Source organism: Hemiscyllium ocellatum, chromosome 13 (assembly GCF_020745735.1).
Source record: "Hemiscyllium ocellatum isolate sHemOce1 chromosome 13, sHemOce1.pat.X.cur, whole genome shotgun sequence".
Taxonomy (NCBI): Eukaryota; Metazoa; Chordata; class Chondrichthyes; order Orectolobiformes; family Hemiscylliidae; genus Hemiscyllium; species Hemiscyllium ocellatum.
In genome coordinates, this window is record NC_083413.1 from 20,656,263 (window position 1) to 20,678,910 (window position 22,648).

At 45.3% G+C, this 22,648-nt stretch overlaps 1 protein-coding gene across 2 annotated transcripts in view; it reads left to right on the plus strand.

Annotated features, from left to right (window-relative positions):
• LOC132821468 (membrane-spanning 4-domains subfamily A member 18-like) overlaps positions 1-21,058 on the plus strand; it is a 59,937-nt gene extending 38,879 nt beyond the window's left edge. Inside the window, exons 5-7 of one of the 2 annotated variants that reach the window (XM_060834061.1) lie at positions 11,798-11,866; positions 12,019-12,135; positions 19,423-21,058. In XM_060834061.1, the coding sequence (XP_060690044.1) occupies positions 11,798-11,866; positions 12,019-12,135; positions 19,423-19,500 (264 nt within the window). In that variant the 3' untranslated portion in view covers positions 19,501-21,058. Of the gene's footprint in view, positions 1-11,797; positions 11,924-12,018; positions 12,136-19,422 lie in introns of both variants that reach the window. The other variant, XM_060834060.1, reaches the window with a different exon arrangement.
• The last annotated feature ends 1,590 nt before the right edge of the window (positions 21,059-22,648 follow it).

Below are 22,648 nucleotides of genomic sequence, written 5' to 3' on the forward strand. Positions count from 1 at the left end.
GACAATGGGCTGGTATCTGCGATGGGGGAATTACTTGAATGCCCAGTGGTTTAGCAGCACCACTACTGACTGAACTGAGCCCTGAAGAACTTAATTGCTAGATTGCGCTGGTGGCTGTTGTGAAGGAACTGGGGCATGAACATATTTGATGACCTCATGACCAATGTATCTGCTGCAGATGCGTCTGATCCTGACAGTATTGGCAAGAGTGACCACAACACAGGTTTTGTGGAGACAAAGTGCTGCCATCGAATTGAAAATACCTTTCATTGTGTTATGTGACACAGATCAACTGCCAACAAATCTAGCAACTTGAGGCTGAACACCTATGAGGCACTGTGAGCCATCAACAACAACTGAATTGTACTCCCAACACAATCTGCAATCTCATGGCCTGACATAGCAACCATTCTATCATTGTTACCAAGCCAAGGGATCAAATCTGGTTCAATGAAGAGTGTGAATCAGATCCTAAGCTCTAAATTCTGCAACCTGCGATGTCCATTATTGACTGGTAGTGGACAATTAAGCAGCTCACTGAAGGCAGATGCTGCACAAATATCACCATTCTCTGCAAAAGATGAAGCTGAAGCATTTGCAATCTTCAACCAGAAGTGCTGAGTCGAAGCTCCATATTGACAATCTCCAGAGGTCCCCAGCATGACAGGTCCTGGGATTCAGCTCATTTGATTCACACCACATGATATCAAGAAATGAGTGGAGGCATTGCATATGTAAAGGCTTTGAGTCCTGACAACAGTCTGCCAATAGCCTTGAAGAATTGCGCTCTCAAATGCCCCTCACCTCAAGCCAAACATTTTCAGTACAGTTACAGCAGACATTTACCCAGCAATGAAGATATATTCAGGTCTGCACTATACACATAAAGTAGGACAAATTCCTGGCCATCTCACCAGTATACTCTCGATTGTAAGTAAAGTAATGGAAGGTGCTGTCAGGCTGAACTGCTTAGCAAACAAAAATACAAAATAACACAGGTGCAGAAAATCTGAAGTGAAGATAAAAAGTGCTGGTGAATGCCAAAAGTTGTGGCAGCATCTGAAATCAATGTTTCAAGTCTACATATTTTCTAAACATTAACTCTGTTTGTCTCTACAGATGCTGCTAGACTTGCTAACTCTTTGCAGCATTTTCACTTTTGCTTCGCAACATCCTGTCCACTGATATTCTGTTTAGGTTCTGTCAGGACCTCACAACTCCTGGCCTTCTCATAGCCTGAGGTTATAGGAACAAATCTTTATCTTAGTTATTTTTCTTTTCTTAAATTACTCTAACTCTCAATGTCCTTTAGCCTGCCATCTTGAGTATTTAGCGAATGAGGATTGTCAATTCATTTCATAATCCGCAAAACTTGACTAGGTCAATAAAGACTTTTTCTTAAAAAGAAAAGTTGTTTCATATAATTTGGATAAGAATAATGCTTCAGACTGTTAATCATATTTTACTTTTTCACTTTTTATCATACTTTTATGTTATCTAATATTTTTTCTGCTGCTTATTTAAAACCAGCAATAGCATTTTCCCCTTTCTAACTATAACGATATGTAATCATAAACATTGCTGTTGGCACAATTCAAACTTTTCTGAAACCAAACATTCCTAATGGTTGTTGCATTTTCAATGCTGATGACTCCTAGACAGTGTTTCCAGAAAGGTGCTTCATGTGGGAAAGTGACCTCACATATTGTGACCTCTGATATTATTGTAGGACACTTGATTGAAACATATAAGATCTTGAGGGCTCTGGAAAAGATGTTTCCTTTTATGGAAGAATATAGGAGTATGGCTTATTGGTTAAAAGTAAGAGGTCATCCATCCCTGACAAAAATGTGGAGAATTTCTTTCTCATGGCAGTGAGCAGCACAGTGGCCCAGTGGTTAGCACTGATGCCTCATGATGCCAGAGACCTGGGCTCAATTCCCACCGTGGGCAACTGTGTGGAGTTTGCACATTCTCCTCGTGTCTGCGCAGGTTTCATCCGGGTGCTCAGGTTTCCTCCCACAGTCCAAAGATGTGCAGGTCAGGTGAATTGGCCATGTTAAATTGCCCGTAGTGTTAGGTGAAGGGGTAAATGTAGAGGAATGGGTCTAGGTGGGTTGCTCTTCGGAGGGTCGGTGTAGACTTGTTAGGCCGAAAGGCCTGTTTCCACACTGTAAGTCATCTAATCTAATCACATAGAGAACTGTGAATCTTTTGAATTCCCTTTGTTCAAAGATAATGGAAGTAGAATGCTTTCCTAATATTTTAAAGGCAGAAATTGATAGATTCTTAATAAGCAATGGGATAAAAGTTAAGTGATACTGGGTGGCAATGTGCAGTAGTCAGAATTGTCATGATGTTTTGAATGACAGCAGACTCAAGCTCTGATGGCTTACTCCTGCTTTTAATTCATATTGTAGAAATCTAATTTCACATGACTAATATTAATTCAAATACAATTATGCATCATGTTAGGGAAGATAATACTGACTGGATGAATAATTTTAAATGATCTCTGTTGTCTTTCCTCACGCTAACGATTCTAAATCTAAATGTGCACAAATGTTTGCACATTAAATTGCCACTGGTAGCATTTTTTATGATGCACTTATGTACTTTATGATGTACATTAAAAGTGCAATTATGGGTTTGTTATGAAATAGAGGTTAATTTTCAAAGTAAATAAAAAAATCTTCCCATTGGATGATTGATTTCTAATCTGGGTGTATATATTAAATTTACCTGAGAAGAGAATCAGAGCCAGCATGAGGAATTTCTTTTTTGTTATGAAATGAGTATATACAATGCACAGTGGCTCAGTGATTAGCACTGTTGTCTCATCGTGCCAGGGACCCGAGTTCGATTCTACCCTTGGGTGACGGTCGAGTTTCCCCATTCTCCCTGTGTCCATGTGGGATTCCATCAGGTGCTCCAGTTTACTCCCATGTTCCAAAAATTTGCAGATTCGGTCATGTGAAATTATCCTATTGTATCCAGAGATATGCAAGTTATGTGGATTACCCATGGTGCATGTGGAGTTATAAGGAAAGGGTGGGTTTTGAAGGGTCTGTGAAGATTTGACGGGCTAAATGGCATCTATTTGCACTTCAGAGATTCTAATTCTAGGATTAGGATTTGGAAGACACTGCCATATAAAATAAACTTTTATTGTCACAAGTACTGTCTCGCACGAGTACAGTGAAAAGTTTACAAGCTGTCACTTATGGCACCATCATAGGCACCATACAAATGTACCTTGGCACAGAATCGTGGTATAAAGTAGAAAAATAAAGAAAGCAAGTTAAGAAGTTAAACATTACAAGCCTTCTTACTAAATCATAGGAAAACAAATAAAAAATAGTTCAATGTCATACTCCGTAACCACCTGGGTATGCTGGGCTTGCACACCTCACAAGGGCTCAACCTTGCCCTTGGCCTGTTCCTGCTCTCAGTGCCTCGGGGCTGCCTGTTCCCGCTCTCACTGTCTCGGGGCTGCCTGTTCCCGCTCTCACTGTCTCGGGGCTGCCTGTTCCTGCTCTCAGCACCTCGGGGCTGCTGTCCCTGTTCCCACTGCCTTGTGACTGCCTGTTCTTACTCTCAGCACCTCGGGACTGCCTGTTCCTGCTCTCACTGCCTCGGGGCTGCCTGTTCCTGCTCTCAGCACTTCGGGGCTGCCTGTTCCTGCTCTCCTTGTCTCGGGGCTGCCTGTTCCTGCTCTCCTTGTCTCGGAGCTGCCTGTTCCTGCTTTCACTATCTCGGGACTGCCTGTTCCTGCTCTCAGCTCCTCAGTCAGCCTGTTCCCACTCTCACCCCCTTGGGGCTGCCTTATTCAGCTCTCACTGCCTCAGATCTGTCCATTCCCGCTCTCACTCGGGGCTATCTGTTCCTGCTGTCACTACCTCAGGGCTGCCTGTTCCTGATCTCAGCGCCTCGGTCAGCCTGTTCCTGCTCTCACTGTCTCGGGGCTGCCTGTTCCTGCTCTCAGCGCTTTGGGGCTGCCTGTTCCTGTTCTCACCGTCTCGGAGCCATCTGTTCCTGTTCTCACCGCCTTGGGGCTGCCTGTTCCTGCTGTCACCATCTCGGGGCTGCCTGTTCCTGCTCTGAGTGCCTCAGTCTGCCTGTTCCTGCTCTCATCGTCTCGGGGCGCTTGTTCCTGCTCTCACCACCTCGGGGCTGCCTGTTCCTGCTCTCACCGTCTCAGGGCTGCCTGTTCCTGCTCTCACTGTCTCAGGGCCACCTGTTCCTGCTCTCAGTTCCTCAGGGCTACCTTTTCCCACTCTCACCGTCTCGGGCTGCCTGTTCCTGTTCTCACTGGCTCGGAGCTGCTTGTTCCTACTTTCACCACCTCGGGGCTGCCTGTTCCCACTCTCACTGCCTCAGATTTCCCTCTTCCTGCTCCCACTGTCTTGGGGCTGCCTGTTACCGTTCTCACTGTCCTGGTCTGCCTGTTCCTGCTCCCACTGCCTCATGCTGCCTGTTCCTGCTCTCACCATTTCAGGGCTGCCTGTTCCTGCTCTCAGCTCCTCGGGGCTGCCTGTTCCCACTCTCACTGTCTTGGGGCTGCCTGTTCCTGCTCTCAGTGCCTCGGTCTGCCTGTTCCTGCTCTCACCACCTCAGACTACATGTTCCCACTCTCAGTCCGTCGTTCTGCCTGTTCCTGCTCTCATCATCTTGGGGCTGCCTGTTCCCGCTCTCACTGTCTCGGGGCTGCCTGTTTCTGCTCTCACCGTCTCAGGGCAACCTGTTCCTGCTCTCAGCGCCTCGGTCAGACTATTTCTGCTCTCACCATCTCAGAGCTGCCTGTTCCTGCTCTCACCGCCTCAGACTACATGTTCCCACTCTCAGTGCATCGTCTGCCTGTTCCTGCCCTCAGCGCCTCGGGACTGCCTGTTCCCGCTCTCAGTGCCCCAGTCTGCCTGTTCCTGCTCTCACTGTCTCGGGGCTTCCTGTTCCTGCTCTCAGCATCTCAGGGCAGCCTGTTCCTGCTCTCACCATGTTGGGGCAGCCTGTTCCTATCTCTCACCGTCTCGGGGCTGCCTGGTCCCGATCTCAGTGCCTCATGCTGCCTATTCCTGCTCTCAGTGCCTCGTAGGTACCAGTTCCTGCTCCCCCCCGTCTCGGGGCCACCTGTTGCAGCTCTCACCAACTCGGGGCTGCCGGTTCCCACTCTCACTGTATTGGTCTATCAGTTCCTGCTCTCACCGCCTCGGGGCTGCCTGTTCCTACTCTCAGTGCCTCAGGCTGCCTCTTTCTGCTCTCACCACCTCGGGGCTGCCGGTTCCCACTCGCACTGCCTCAGAGCTGCCTATCCCTGCTCTCAACACCTTGGGACTGTCTGTTCCCACTCTCACTCTCTCGGGCTGCCTGTTGCTGCTCTCACCACCTCAAACTGCATGTTCACACTCTCAGTGCCTCGATCTGCCTGTTCCTGCTCTCACCACCTCGGGGCTGCCTGTTCCTGCTCTCACCGCCTTGGGGCTGCCGGTTCCCGATCTCACTGCCTCAGAGCTGCCTGTTTCTACTCACAGAGCCTTGGGGATTCCTGTTCTTGCTCTCACCGCCTCGGGGCTGCCTGTTCCTACTCTCAGTGCCTCAGTCTGCCTGTTCCTGCTCTCATAGCCTCAGACTGCATGTTCCCGTTGTCAGTGCCTCGGTCTGCCTGTTCCTGCTCTCAATGCCTTGAGGCTGCCTGTTCCTGCTGTCACCACCTCAGGACTGCCTGTTCCTGCTCTCACTGCCTCATGATGCCTGTTCCTACTCGCAGCAGCTCAGGGATGCCGATTCCTGCTCTCAGCGCCTCAGTCAGACTGTTTCTGCTCTCACCATCTCAGAGCTGCCTGTTCCTGCTCTCACTGCCTCAGACTGCATGTTCCCACTCTCAGTGCATTGTTCTGCCTGATCCTGCCCTCAGCGCCTCGGGACTGACTGTTCCTGCTCTCAGTACCCCAGTCTGCCTGTTCCTGCTCTCACTGCCTCGGGGCTTCCTGTTCCTTCTCTCACAGCCTCAGACTGCATGTTCCTGTTGTCAGTGTCTAGGTCCGCCTGTTCCTGCTCTCAATGCTTAGAGGCTGCATGTTCCTGCTCTCACCATGTTGGGGCAGCCTATTCCTATCTCTCACCGTCTCAGGGCTGCCTGTTCCTGCTCTCAGTGCCTCATGCAGCCTATTCCTGCTCACAGTGCCTCGTAGGTACCAGTTCCCGCTCTCCCTGTCTCGGGGCCACCTGTTGCAGCTCTCACCACCTTGGGGCTGCCGGTTCCCACTCGCACTGCCTCAGAGCTGCCTATCCCTGCTCTCAACATCTTGGGACTGTCTGTTCCCACTCTCACTGTCTCGGGCTGCCTGTTGCTGCTCTCACCACCTCAGACTGCATGTTCACACTCTCAGTGCCTCGATCTGCCTGTTCCTGCTCTCACCGCCTCAGGGCTGCCGGTTCCTGATCTCACTGCCTCAGAGCTGTCTGTTTCTACTCACAGAGCCTTGGGGATTGCTGTTCCTGCTCTCACCGCCTTGGTGCTGCCTGTTCCTACTCTCAATGCCTTGAAGCTGCATGTTCCTGTCTCACCACCTCGGAGCTGTCTGTTCTTGCTCTCACCATATTGGGGCAGCCTATTCCTATCTCTCACCATCTCGGGGCTGCCTGTTCCTGCTCTCAATGCCTCATGCTGCCTATTCCCGCTCTCAGTGCCTCGTAACTGCCAGTTCCCGCTCTCCCTGTCTCGGGGCCACCTGTTGCAGCTCACACCACCTCGGGGCTGCCGGTTCCCACTCGCACTGCCTCAGAGCTGCCTATCCCTGCTCTCAACACCTTGGGACTGTCTGTTCCCACTCTCACCGTCTCGGGCTGCCTGTTCCCGCTGTCACTGTCTCAGGCTGCCTGTTGCTGCTCTCACCACCTCAGACTGCATGTTCACACTCTCAGTGCCTTGATCTGCCTGTGCCTGTTCTCACCACCTCGGGGCTGCCTGTTCCTGCTCTTGCTGCCGCGGGGCTGCCTGTTCCTGCTCTCAGCACCTTGGGGCTGCCTGTTCCTGCTCTCACCGCCTTGGGGTTGCCAGTTCCCGATCTCAGTGCCACAGAGCTGCCTGTTTCTACTCACAGAGCCTTGGGGATTCCTGTTCTTGCTCTCACCGCCTCGGGGCTGCCTGTTCCTACTCTCAGTGCCTCAGTCTATCTGTTCCTGCTCTCACTGCCTCAGACTGCGTGTTCCCGCTCTCAGTGCCTCAGTCTGCCTGTTCCTGCTCTCACCATCTCGGGGTGCTTGTTCCTGCTCTCACCACCTTGGGGCGCCTGTTCCTGCTCTCACTGTCTCAGGGCTGCCTGTTCCTGCTCTCACCGTCTCGGGGCTGCCTGTTCCTGCTTTCACTGTCTCGGGGCTACCTGTTCCTGCGCTCACTGTCTCGGGGCTACCTGTTCCTGCTCTCACCATCTCATGGCCGCCTGTTCCTGCTCTCAGTGCCTCGGTGCTGCCATTCCCACTCTCATTGTCTCAGGGCTACCTGTTCCTGCTCTCACCATCTCAGGGCCGCCTGTTCCTGCTCTCAGTGCCTCGGTGCTGCCATTCCCACTCTCATTGTCTCAGGGCTGCCTGTTCCTGCTCTCAATGCCTCAGGACTGTCTGTTCCTGCTCTCAGTGCCTCGGGGCTGGCTGTTCCTGCTCTCAGCGCTTCGGTCTGCCTGTTCCTGCTCTCACCGCCTCAGACTGCATTTTCCCACTCTCAGTGTGTCGTTTTGCCTGTTCCTGCTCTCAGCGCCACGGGGCTGCCTTTTCCCACTCTCAGTACCTCGGTCTGCCTGTTCCTGCTCTCACTGTTTCGGGGCTTCCTGTTCCTTCTCTCAGTGCCTCAGGGCTGCCTGTTCCCGCTCACTGGCTTGGGGCTGCCTATTCCTGCTCTCACCACCTCGGGGCGCCTGTTCCTGCTCTCACTGTCTCAGGGCTGCGTGTTCCTGCTCTCACCGTCTCGGGGCTGCCTGTCCCTGCTTTCACTGTCTCGGGGCTACCTGTTCCTGCGCTCACTGTCTCGGGGCTGCCTGTTCCTGCTTTCACTGTCTCAGGGCTACCTGTTCCTGCGCTCACTGTCTCGGGGCTACCTGTTCCTGCTCTCACCATCTCAGGGCCGCCTGTTCCTGCTCTCAGTGCCTCGGTGCTGCCATTCCCACTCTCATTGTCTCAGGGCTGCCTGTTCCTGCTCTCAATGCCTCGGAACTGTCTGTTCCTGCTCTCAGTGCCTCGGGGCTGGCTGTTCCTGCTCTCAGCGCTTCGGTCTGCCTGTTCCTGCTCTCACCGCCTCAGACTGCATGTTCCCACTCTCAGTGTGTCGTTTTGCCTGTTCCTGCTCTCAGCGCCACGGGGCTGCCATTTCCCACTCTCAGTACCTCGGTCTGCCTGTTCCTGCTCTCACTGTTTCGGGGCTTCCTGTTCCTTCTCTCAGTGCCTCAGGGCTGCCTGTTCCCGCTCACTGGCTTGGGGCTGCCTATTCCTGCTCTCACCACCTCGGGGCTGCCTGTTCCTGCTCTCACCGTCTCAGAGCCACCTGTTCCCGCTCTCACTGTCTCGGGGCTGCCTGTTCTTGCTCTCAGCGCGTCGGGGCTGCCTGTTCCTGCTCTCAGTGACTCGTGGCTGCCTATTCCCACTCTCAGTACCTCGGTCTGCCTGTTCCTGCTCTCACCACCTAAGACTGCATGTTCCCGCTGTCAATGCCCATGTCTGCCTGTTCGTTCTCTCACCGCCTCCTGGCTGCATGTTCCTGCTCTCACCATCTCGGGGCTGCCTGTTCCTACTCTCTGTGCCTCGGTCTGTCTGTTCCTGCTCTCACTACCTCAGTGCTGCTCTCGCCGCCTCGGGTCTGCCTGTTCCCACTCTCACCACCTTGGGGCAGCCTGTTCCCACTCTCACTGTCTTGGTCTATCAGTTCCTGCTCTCACCGCCTTGGGTCTGCCTGTTCCTACTCTCAGTGCCTTGGTCTGCCTGTTCCTGCTCACACCACCCCGGGGCTGCCTGTTCCTACTCTCAGTGCCTCAGTCTGCTTGTTCCTGCTCTCACAGCCTCAGACTGCATGCTCCCATTGTCAGTTCCTCGGTCTGCCTGTTCCTGCTCTCAATGCATTGAGGCTGCCTGTTCCTGCTGTCACCACCTCGGGGATGCCTGTTCCTGCTCTCATTGTCTCAGGGCTGCCTGTTCCCGCTCTCACCGTCTCAGGCCCACCTGTTCCTGCTGTCACCGTCTCAGGGCCACCTGTTCCTGCTCTCACTGTCTTGGGGCTGCCTGTTCCTGCTCTCAGCGCCTCGGGGCTGCCTGTTCCTGCTGTCAGTGCCTCATTCTGCCTGTTCCCACTCTCAGTGCGTCGGTCTGCCTGTTCCTGCTCTCAGCGCCTCGGGGCTGCCTGTTCCTGCTGTCAGTGCCTCATTCTGCCTGTTCCCACTCTCAGTGCGTCGGTCTGCCTGTTCCTGCTCTCAGCGCCTCGGGGCTGCCTGCTCCCGCTCCCGCTCTCAGTACCTCGGTCAGCCTGTTCCTGCTCTCACCACCTAAGACTGCATGTTCCCGCTGTCAGTGCCCATGTCTGCCTGTTCGTGCTCTCACCGCCTAAGACTGCATGTTCCCACTGTCAGTGCCCATGTCTGCCTGTTTGTGCTCTCACCGCCTCGAGGCTGCATGTTCCTGCTCTCACCACCTCGGGGTTGCTTGTTCCTACTGTTGCTACCCTCGGGTCTGCCTGTTCCTGCTCTCACCACCTCGGAGCTGCCTGTTCCTGCTCTCACCACGTCGGGGCTGCCTGTTCCCGCTCTCACTGTATTGGTCTATCAGTTCCTGCTCTCACGCCTCGGGGCTGCCTGTTCTCACTCTCAGTGCCTCAGTCTGCCTGTTCCTGCTCTCACCGCCTCAGACTGCATCTTCCTGTTGTCAGTGCCTCGGTCTGCCTGTTCCTGCTCTCAATGCCTTGAGACTGCCTGTTCCTGCTCTCACCAGCTTGGGGCTGCCTGTTCCTGCTTTCACTGTGTCGGGACTGCCTGTTCCTGCTCTCACTGTCTCGGGGCTGCCTGTTCCTGCTCTCACTGTCTCGGGGCGCCTATTCCTGCTCTCAGTGCCTCGGTCAGCCTGTTCCTGCTCTCACTGCCTCCGTGCTGCCTGTTCCTGCTCTCAGCACTTTGGGGTTGCCTACTCCTGCTCTCACCATCTCGGGACTACCTGTTCCTGCTCTCACCACTGTCCACCTCAGGCTGCTTGCTCTCTTCCTCACCACCTGCCCCTTCAGATCATAGTTACTAATTCATTGATAGTCTTCAAAACAGAATTAGATAAATACTTAGAGCAAAAATATTGGAAACAAGTGGGAAACAGGTCAGGATGAAAAACCTGAGATGGATTTTTGAATGAGCCAGTGCAGACTGAAAGGCTTCCTTTACCACTTACTATTCTATGTTCTATGATTAAAATTATGCAGATAAGTATCCTCCGGCAAGCTGAAGTGGCCAAAAGGTCTACCTTTGCTCCTATTTCTTGTGTTCTTGTGTCTTATTTTCACTAGCATAGGCCAAAGAAAAATAGATTGACTGAGGCATATACTGTTGAGGAAGAAATGGTGAGTAGAATTTGGCTCCTGTAATGTGGAGACACCACTGATTGAAGAAACTATAGGATGTGTTATTTACTTGGGAGAGGCTTGACATGCTTCAAATGGATCCAGGCACTTAACCAGCTGATTCTGACTTCACTGGGACCAAGGATTCTCAAGATGGTTATCAGGCCAACCCCAACCAAACTGTTGACTACTTGGAGACCAGCAACTCTCCATTTCTGGCTGCACTAATGACAAACTTTGGCTGTTGTCAGTGATGCTTCACAATTTATGCAGAGGATTACAGCTGGAACATCGGAAATGGTGGAATAGGAAAGTTGGGGTCGCAGCGAGGGAGAACAGTATGGTAAGAGGCAAGTGAAGTGGCTTTCAGACAACTGCCCTTTGCTTATAATAAGGCCTTCAAATTAATGATGATACTGCTTCTATTTTTTTTCTTTCTTTCTTGTAACACTGTTGTTTGTTTTTTTTTCTTTTTTTACTCCCCCACATTACTGCCTAACTGCGGTAGTGCTTATTTTTTTTCCCCAGCACCCATGGTGTGTGTGTATAGGTGTGAGACACAATGAGAGACACAAAGTGCATGAATCTTTATTCAATTTCCACCACCAGGAAGATAGGAAAACACCCGAGTGGCCAGTGACAAGCAGTGCCCTTCACATCAAAGGGCAATGCTGCGTGATCAATGATACTGTTTATAAAAAATCAAAAGGGCTTGTTGTTTGGCCAATAGAGCCTTGTTGGACCTATTAAATCCTTAAGTCACCATTAAATTCAGATGGGATTGGGGATAATAGTTTGAGTTCGGTGCGTTAGGATTGCGGTGTGTACTTAGTGAGGTAACAGTGGAGAATTTTGTGAGATAACTCACCATTACTCTTGGAATTCTGTGAAATTATGTTTGGAAATTTAGTAGAATTCAACCCAGTTTATCATTATTTATTTATCGAAGCAGTTCGGCATCTTGAAAACTTTCATTCAAATTAATTCAGCTTCTCCAGGCTATCCATGTGAATACAGTCACTCGGTGCTGGTAACGTTGTAATAAGTGTTTTCACCCTTTCCAAGATTTTGATGTACTTCATGTAACTTTGAGTGTATGCATATAGATTCACAAAGGGTACTTTACAAATAAGAAGAATTAAGGGTAGGCTTGATGAACTATCTGACCTTTTGCTCCAATGTTTTCTCATATCTTCTGAATTTTGTTTTAAATTCCAGATCAGAGGCTGTATAACATTTCACATCATCAGTGCCATTTCCTGCTTACCAGCGACAATAATATATGCCGTAAGCCTTGCATTTGAACCATATTGCTATTATTCAGCTTCCTGTTCTCAATATGAGGTGAATGTTAAATGTCTCAGCATCAATATAAGTTTATCAGCAGTATTTTTAAGCTTGCTGTCTAACTGAGTTTATTTGTCTTTAACACACTACAGGGTGCAATTGCATGTTTTGCCATACTTCTCCTGTTGACACTGCTTAATGCAGCAATATCTATTGCAGTCTCAAGCTTCAACTGCAAAGCTCTGAACTGTTGTGGCACAACATCAGTGGTAAGCTAAGTAATTAATTGGTCTGATATTCCATTCTCACTGTATATGTCCATATTTTATACTGCATCTCTTTTGTGTTGTAGAAAGCTACCACTGTGTCCATGGTAACTGCTGGGCACTAGCAGGCAAACCATAAAGGACGAGGGTAGCAAATACATGAAACAGCACCACCTCCAAGTTGCCCTCTAAGGCACTCACCATCCTGACCTGGAAATATATAGGTGTTCTTTCACTGTTGCTCAGTCAAAATCTTGGAATTCCTTCCCTAAGGGCACTGTGGGTCACCCTCTACGTGTGGACTGCAGCGGTTCAAGAATTCAGCTCACTACCATCTTCTGAAGAGCAACTAGGGACGGGCAATAAACGTTGGTAATGTCCACATCCCACGAATGAATTTTAAAAATTCTCTGGAGGGAAGTCAATGCAATAACAAGTCAGGCCAGGCTTAAACTAAGCAGCCAGTATATTTCTGCTCACTTCTTACGCAGCAGGAACAATTAAAATATATTTACACAATTGTTATTGTCCATCCTCACCCCAGCATAGCCACATGACAGTTATGAAAAAAAGGTGATGTTGACTACAGCAAGGCCTAAATCATTAAGTCTTGCCTGCCACAGGAATGGCAGATGTGGGTTATCCACAATGCCATTAGGGAGGGGATTCCTCGGAGGGTGATGGCTAGCATGAGGGGACGGAACTTTAAATTGAGGGGTGATAGATATAGGACAGATGTCAGAGGTAGTTTCTTTACTCAGAGAGTAGTAGGAGTGTCGAACGCACTGCCTGCAACAGTAGTAGACTCACCAACTTTAAGGGCATTTAATGGTCATTGAATAAGCATATGGATGATAGTGGAATAGTGTAGGTTAGATGGGCTTTGGATTGGTTCCACAGGTCGGCGCAACATCGAGGGGCGAAGGGCCTGTACTGCGCTGTAATGTTCTATGTTCTATGAATAAGTGATCTGGTCTATCACCTTTTTTTTGTTCCTGGAATAAGTATATCACTGCCTGGGCTAGCATTTATTGTCCATCTTTAATTGCCTTTGAGAAGTTTGAGCTGAACTGTCTTCTTGAATGGGCTGCAGTCTTAAGAGTAGATGCAGCGAGTTTAAGGATTTTGACCCAGTGAGTGAAGGAATGGCTATTTAGTTCCAAGACATGATGAAATTGGAGCTGAACATATAGGTATTGACATTCCTATGCATCTTCTACTGTTGTCCTGCTGCCTAGATGGTAGAAGTCAACAATGGTGATGTCAAAGGAGTCTTGGAGAGTTGTTGCTGTACATTTTGTAGATGGCACAATGTGAGGAAAGATGTATAATGGACAGATGGACATGGATTGGTTCTGCGAAGGTAATTTTTTAAAACAGATCATTTGGACAGTGACCTCACATCAAGATTGTTCTAAGTATGAATGTGGTAAGTACATGGGAGAATCCCTTTCGTATTAATCCCTTTTGTGTTGAACTTATCACTAGCAGAGCAAATATATCTCAAAGCTATTCAATTTAGTTTTAACTTCAGAACAGAAAATTCAAATTTTTAGTTCAGAAGAATGGATGGAGAATATATAGAGGATTGTGTAACTGTCTTCTATCAGAGAGTTGGGATAAGGTAGGCATTTTCAGGATGGCAACCTGTAACCAGTGGAATGCCATAGGGACCAGTGCTGGGCACAATTATTTACAGCATATATTAATGATCTGGATGGGTGGGTGTGTGTGTGTGTGTGTGTGTGGAGGGAGGGGTTGGAGTGGGGGGTGTGAATGGATTATTGCTGAGTTTGTGGATAAAACAACATAGATAACAAGGAAAGGAAAGTGGTGAAGATGTCAGCATCTGCAGAGGGATACAGAATGTGAAGTGCGTGACAAAACTTGGCAGATGGTCTATAATCTGAGAAAATCGAAGGTTGTTTGTGGGAGGAAGAAAAGTTGAATATTATTTATTTGGAAAAAGAATACAGAAAACTAAAGCACAGTGGGATTGGGAAGTTTTTGTGCGTCCATGACAAAAAGCAAGGATATAAGTTTAGCCAGTAATTTCAAAGTTAAAAATCACAAAACACCAGGTTATAATCCAACAGGTTTATTTGGAAGTACTAGCTTTTGGAGTATGGCTCCTTCTTCAAGTAACTAGTGGAGCAGGATCATAAGATTCAATATTGTCTAATGATCCTGCCCCACTAGTTACCTGATGAAGGAGCAGCACTCTGAAAGATATTACTTCCAAATAAACCTGTTGGACTATATCCTAGTGTTGTGTGATTTTTAACTTCGTCCACCCCAGTCCAACACCATCACCTCCACATCATGGCTTTATTTCAAAGGAAATGGAATATAAAAGTAGGGAGGTAAGTTAGAAGCATACAAGGCACTGGCTGGAACACAGTGGAGATATTGTGAACAGTTTAAGGCCCCTTTTCTAAGGAACAATATCCTGGCATTGGAGTCAGTCCAGAGGTCACTGGGTTTATCCTGTATATAGAAAGACTATCTTTTGAGGAAGGTTGAGTAGTTCAGGTCTGTACATATTGGAGTCATAAAGTGTGGCGCTGGAAAAGGACAGTAGGTCGAACAGCAGATCAGGCAGCATCTGAGGAGCAGGAGAGTCAGTGTTTTGGGCATAAGCCCTTCAGCATTCCTAATGAGTGACTTATGCCCGAAACGTCAACTCTCCTGCTCCTCAAATGCTGCCAGATCTGCTGCGCTTTCCCAGCACTGCACTTTTTGACTGTACTTATTGGAGTTTAGAAGAATGAAATTTAACATTCATAGGGGACTTGACAGGGTAGATACAGAAAAAATATTTCTCCTTCTGGAGAGTCTAGGACCAAATGACATAATCTTAGAGTAAGTGATCAGCCATTTGAAGCATGAGGAGGAATTCTTCTCTCAGAGGGTAGTGAACTTAGGGAATTCTTTACTACAGAGGTCTATCAATGCTAGGTCATTAAATGTATTGAAGGCCGAGATAGTCTTGGTTTGTAATCTGTAAGCAAATCAAGGGTTATGGGGATGAGGCAGGAAAGTGGAGTTGAGGATTATCAGATAATACCATGACCCTATTAAATCATGGAGTATACTCAGTGGGCTAAATGGATACCTTCTGCTCCTACATCTTGTGGTCTTAGAAACTAGAATTCTAGTTTCGCCCAGCAGGAGAATCAAGTCAGTGGAAGGAGTCCCTTAAATAAAAACATATAGTTGAATAGCTGTAAAATTTATCTGGAATTGGATTTCTGTAATGGATAGAGTTGTAAACATGCTGAAAAACTTTGTTTTGGTGTTTGTTAAGATATTTCTAACTGTAGCATGTGTGTGTGTATAGTATTATTAATTTTGCCTTTTGTGTAATACACCAATGTATTACAGCAAACCTTGTTCAGCAACCTGACTGTCAATCACGTATTTGTCGGGCAGCAGAGGACACTGTTGTTAAAAGATTTCTGCAACCTAAAGTGAATAGTTTTGATGACTGGTAACAATGCTAAACAACTGAAGATTAGAAATGTGTTCTACAAGCCGGGTTTCATTTTGGGTTCTAACTTGTCCTGGAATCATAACAAAACACCGCTGTAACTCTGTGTCAATGGTGAAGGGAATTAATGTTGAAGATGGGTGCCAGTCAAGTGGTCTGCTTTGTCCTGCATGTTGTCATGCTTCATGACTGTAGTTGGAGCTGAACTCATCCAGGCATTTGAAGATTATTCCTTCACACCTGTAGAATCATTGAATCCCTAGAGTGCAGAAAGAGGTCATTTTGGCCCATTGTGTCCACACTCTTTGAATAGCATTCCACCCAGATCCAGACCTCCATCTTATGCCTGTAACCCCACATTTACCATGACTAATCCACCTAACCCGCACATCCTGGTTTGTAAATGGTGAATGGGCATCGAGGACAAGAGGTAAGTTATTGTCCCAGGATTCCGCGTTTCTGCCCTAATCCCGTATGGCTTGTTCAATTCATTTTTTTGGTCAACAGCATATTGTTAATGGGAGATTCAGCAATGCTAATGTCTGGGAAGATAGTTGGATTCTCTCTTGTTTGATAATGCCACAGTCCAGTTGTTGTTACATATGAATAGGGACTGCTTCAAGGTCTGAGGATTTGCAGATGCTGCTGAACATTGTACAATCATCGGTGAACATCCCAAAATCTGATCTTATGATGGACCGAAGCTCATTGATGAAGCAGCTAAAGATGGCTGTGCATAGGACACTATCCTGCGGTACTTTTGAAGTGATATCATAAGACTGAGATGATTGACTTGCCACAAAGACAACCACTTTCCTTTGTGCTCAGCATGACTATAACCAGTAGAATAGTTCACCCCCAATTGGCATTGACACCAATTTTTCTAGGGCTTTCAGGTGATATATTCAGATAAATACTGTCTCACCTCACCCCGGACCTCAGCTCTTTTATCCATGTTTGGACCAAGACAGTATTGAACACCGGAATTGAGTGCCTTGGCAGAATACAAACTTAGCATCAGTGAGCAGGTTATTGGCAACACCTTACAATACTTTCCTCATGCTACACAATCAACTGATAAGACAGTCATTGACTGGGTCATGTTTGTCTTGCTATTTGTGGACAGAACATACCAGGGTAACTTTTCACATTGCCAGGTCGATGCTAGTGTTGCAGCTCTACTGGAGATGCTTGGCTAGGGGTATAGCTAGTTCTGGAACAAAAATATTTAGTATGATTACTGGTATGTTGTCAGGGTTCATTTTCCTTACATTGAACCTTCTCGATATAATGTGGAGTCAATTAAATTGGCTGAAAACTGGCATTTCTGATGCTGAGACTTTACGAGGAAATTGAGATGTATCATCCATATGATACTTCTGAGCAAAAATGGATACAAATGCTTCAGCCTTGTCTTTTGCACTGAGCTCCCCATTATTAAGAATATGGATATTTGTGGACCTTACTCCTGCATTAGGTGTTTAATTGGTACTACCATTCATGACTGGATGTGGCAGGATTGCAAAGATTCAGTGTGATTGTTGGTTGTAGGATTATTTAGTCCTGTCTATCTCACTCTGTGCTGTTTGGCATGCAGAATTGTGTTATATCTTCATCAGGTTGACACCACATTTTTAGATAATGCCTGGTGTTGCTCTTGGCATGTCCTCCTGCACTCATTAAATCAGTATTTTGTTTTTCTCCAATTGCATTCTCTCCCTTTTTAATAAATTATTCTAACCTCAATCCATCCTAATACATTTTAATATTCCCAGATTTCAAATAGTTGTCTTTGTCTTTGAGCTGTAGTTCAGTTGGTGCCACTTTTATGCTCTTAACTAGAAAGTTGTAGGATCATGATTTAATGCAAAGATATTACCTTGGCTGACAAGCCCTGTGTCTATAGGAGGTAAGTGCAACACTGGCGGAGGAGTTGTATTTTCAGATGAGACATCAAATTAAGGCCACCTGTCACACTCAAGTCAACATAGAAGATCCTGCGAATTGATGTTGAAGAGTATGGATGGAGTCCCCATTTTCTTGGTGAACATTTGTCTCTCAGTCAACATCAATAAAACACAGTAGTTGGATATTTTCACAGTGCTGTTCCTGAAACCTTGCTGCGTAAAAATTGCATTGGTCATGTCTTTTTATTTTTGTGCTTTTTAAAACTGTGGTCTGAAATGAGAAAGAATTGTTTTGAAACCTAAGGGTTTACAAAAATGGCTGCATGTTCTGAAAGTCAGGATTTGATTCCTTTTGTGAATCCTGTTTGTATAGCTATGGGTTCCAGCAATGTGCAGACGAACTGGACAAGGGGTTGTTTACAAGTGGAGTTGATTGGTTTGTGGATTAGGGATCAATTATCAATGACAAGTGTCCTCTGCTGCCCGACAAATACGTGATTGACAGTCAGGTTGCTGAACAAGGTTTGCTGTGATCAAGACAGAGAGAGGCTGGCTCAGACTAGAAGAGAAACCAGCAGATTGGCAGCAGTCAAAAAACACTCTTCTCACTTCTCTGCAATAAACCACTTTAAACCTAAAGAAAACTAACCTTATGTTTTCTTCAATAGGTACTACAAGTTGTGAATTTGAATTGGACATGTCAAAACCTAGAACAAAACCTGGCTTGATACATGTTATGATTTTATTTGTTAGCTAATTAGTCACTGAAACATATCCACACAAAGTTGCAGATATTCATTAACAACTAAACATAATTTTTAAAAAAAAACAACAGCCAAGCTTTGTGTATCTATCAAAAGAATTTAACACAAATATCACAACAAAGTTTCCCAATATCATACATTACAGAGACTCAAATCCATGGATACTGAATCCCTAAATCAACTCTTCAGGTTTTGAATTTAACAGTCACATTTTGAGATACTTCCCCAGGGGCTGTGAAGACAATCAATGATTCCATTGAATCTGCTGACATGAACCCTTCACAAATCTGAGGGCCTAAACTTTCTCACTTCCAATAACTTGCAAATTTCTATCCTAACTGTTCTGGCCTGGAACCTGCACAAACTAGATATTTGTGCTGGACTGACTAGCTGCTCAAAAGTTGCACTGAAATCACCTGCTATGAAGGAATACAGAGGAACCTCGATTATCCGAAGGACGCGGGTGAGGAGTATTTCATTCGGTTAAATCGAATGCTGAATAATCAATGCTGGATAACATGCATTGGGATATTGCAATCTTTTAAGATCATCAGAAATTTGGTTAATTGAATGCTACCTAATCGAGGGTCCTCTGTATAAGACTTGCTTCTGAACTCCACTTTGGTGGTTTCTGATCTGAAATGTAAACTAAGGACCTTAATGTGCTTCCACTACCTGTCATAAACTTTAAAGTATAGACATCCTTCCGTTGACACCATAGATGTCCATAGTCACATGGCTTCTTTGTAGTGTTGAATTTACGTCACTATTGCAAGATGATTTGCTGAATGAAGAAAAAGCTTTATAGAACTGACTCATATCAATCCAGTAATCATATCATTCATCTCTTTAAGACAATCCAAATTCCAAAAATGATTACATGGTTATACTTTTCATCATATGTAGGAAAAGCAGAATGGAATCCTAACAAACCCAATGGGATAATGACCTGATTCTGTTTTTTTGCAATATCGGTTGGTGAAAATGTTTTTATAGCTCAAGGGAACAATAGCATTGCCCAGTTGGGGATTTTAGAGATGTGATTGAACTGTGATGAACTGACTAGCTCATTTTGTACAAAACCCTTTGAAATTCTATTATATTCATGCCATTGTTGATCTTTTTTCAGCCAATTATTGTTGTGTACAACAACACATCTGAACAACTGGTTCCGTTGCAGCAGTTATATGCGAACACTCATCCCTAAATTGTGACAGCAATGAAAAATATGTGCACTGAATAATAGCTTCTGTCGAAATTCTGATTAGAACAAATTACTACATCTGAGTTTGGTGCAACATTATTCTTATGTGTGTAAATATGCAGAATTTTGTTCATTTTGTTCCTGTGTTAGTTTCATGATGTCACCAAGGCCTCATGTGCTTCCTAGTCTTGTTTGGTTCAATCACCCAAAGAGTCAACTACTTACGGTGAGCTACATTTCTGTATAGGCAATGTAATATGTGTGGTAGACAGGTGGGAGAAGTAAGAGTCGATAAAGTGTGGCGCTGAAAAAGGCACAGCAGGTCAGGCAGCATCTGAGGACCAACAGAGTCAATATTTCAGGCATAATCCTTCAATAGGACCAGTCCTGTTAGGCCTGAAACATTGGCTGTCTTGCCCTCAGATGCTGCCTAACTAGTTATGCCTTTTCCACCACCACACTTTATCAACTATGACTGTCCGGCATCTGCAGTCCTCACTATCTCTGAGGTGAGAGAAGTGGGCAGGCTTCCTACAGTGTAAGGAATTAGCAAACCAATTCTATTGTTCCAATCACCCAGACATTTAATAGCAATTTAATTTTAATATATTCAATTCAATTTGATGACTTGCTGTAATGTCTGCACCATGCCAATGTACTATTTATATAAATACTTGGTTTTCTCTATCAAGCCTACAATCAAGCAACCTTCCATTTCTTTAGTCTACCTCTTAGGAGTGGACCACACATTATACACATCCACATTCATTGAAAATATAACAAAAAACTGTTTTTTTTTTACTTGCAGACAAACTTGCATCAAAAGTCAAAACCCATAGCACAGTGCTAGTCCAACACATTCAAAAAAAAAAGCAAACTGTTACTCAACCATAAAATGTAAACTGCAAGAGGATCCAATAACAAATAGAATCAAGTCTCTCCAGTAGCCTGGAGAGGAAAGTCATAATGTTAATCATAATATTAAATTCAAAAATTGTAATTGAGACATTTATAAAACAGTTCAGAATAAAGTAAACCAAAATGTATTAAATAATAATATTCACTAAGTTAACTCAAGATATCAATAAAAATCATCTATGCATTTTATAAATGATGCACAAAATAATTTGAACATGTTAATAACTAACCATAAAACCAATAAACAGACAAAGATGAACAAAGGGAATTACATTTCTTTTGGACTAGTTCAACTCAGAGATTATTTTATTCTGCTATAGTTCAACAGATTTGTTAACTTGAGATTCACCAATCTCCCTCGTGTTTCACCTTAGCAGGGTACCATGCTGTAGTCCTGAACAAAGAATAATATGAAAGTGATAAAGGAATGGTTTAGAAATTAATGCTGTTTTTCAATCAACTTCAATCATATATAATGGGGATGATGGAAGAGACTCCTCTGCAAATTATGCTTCTATGACATGGCCTGGATTTTCTGATATTGCTGTATTTAGTAAATGTGCACATAGATAAAATCTCTATTTTTCAGACTTTGAAAATACTGAATGGTGTAACAATAAACATACAATGTATTTCATGGCAACTATACTTATTAGGTGTTTATTTGGATCACAGTATTTGGGTTCCTTCATCTTGATAAAGCATCAGCTATAACATTGTCTTTTCCATTTATTACAAACTAGTGGCCCCAGTTGTTATGGGGAATGCCTCAGTTATGTTAGTGCTGGATAAATCAGATTCCCGATGGAGACTGGTTAGATAGATCATAATTTCATTTTGTTATTGAGATGATTTTTTAAATAAAATTTAAGCACACCATGTTGCAGTCTTTTAACAATAAAACCAAATAGAAGCGAATTAAGAACAGAAATACAAGCAAAGGAAATTCTGATTCAAATATTTTTAAACACACAGTAGAAATAACCCAAGTATGGTACAGCTTGCAAAATGGTTACATTTCAAAGAACATCTAGAACTGTACTTCTGGCAAGACCTATTCTAACACATTTCCAAATGTAGGAGTGACTGTTTCTAATATTTTGTTGGACTTGAAATGATTAAAATTTCAAGTCATCTGTTGAACTCTAGGTATCTTTCCCTTAAACATCATTATTGTACTCCTGACTTAGTTTCCTCCAGTGCTATTACCATGCCTGATGCAGCTCCTTTGCAACTTCAAAAACTTGACTTCTTTTCCACTGTCTGTATGCCAACACTCCTTATTCTGAGATAATTGCATTACTTTAAACTCCTGTCCTTAAGAATGCTGCCTAGCATGCGTTACTAAGGCAAAAGAATTTGCAGCACTTCATAGCTGGATGAATGTTTCTTTCTTGAATGACTTCCCAGCCCAGACTGCATAAACCTGGATAGTCCTCTCCCAAAGACCTTTCAATAGTTCTCAAGGAACTCTGGATAAATTTCTCTTACTTGGAATTATGGGTATCATTTTTTAAAAAAGTTAATTGTTAACTCCAAACACAGACAAACCCAGATGTTTAACTAAAATTGCAAGAGCCCAAACTCATGGTAAACGATATTAAAATGCATACATAAACATTTCTCAGTTTCATCATTCAGGCACATGAATAACTTTTTAAATTTTAGAAACAACTGTAGGTTTTTGTCCCAAACTCGCTCAAGAAAAGTCAAAGTAGTGTGTGTTTTTTTTATATAAACAACTGTTTCTCCAATTTTGTTGATTTTAGCATGACCCATAGGGATAGATTAGATTCCTTATAGTGTGGAAACAGGCCCTTCAGCCCAACCAGCCCACACTGACCCTCCGAAGAGTAACCCACCCAGACCCATCTCCCTCTGACTACTACACCTAACACTATGGGCAATTTAGCATGGCCAATTCACCTGACCTGCACATCTTTGGATTGTGGGCGGAAACCAGAGCACCTGGAGGAATCCCATGCAGACACAGGGAGCATGTCCAGACTCCACACAGTCGTCCAAGGCTGGAATCAAACCTGGGGCCTTAATGCTGTGAGGCAGCAGTGCTAACCACTGTGCCACCCCGTGTAATGGAAATCAAGCCCCACTATTCCTGCAGTTATTGCAAATGTAAAGATTGAATGAAATGATCAAAAATCCCAATCAGCTTCTTACTAACTGTAACTGAGGATAAAAGCAAACCAAACCAGATTTCTTACGTAATAAAAAT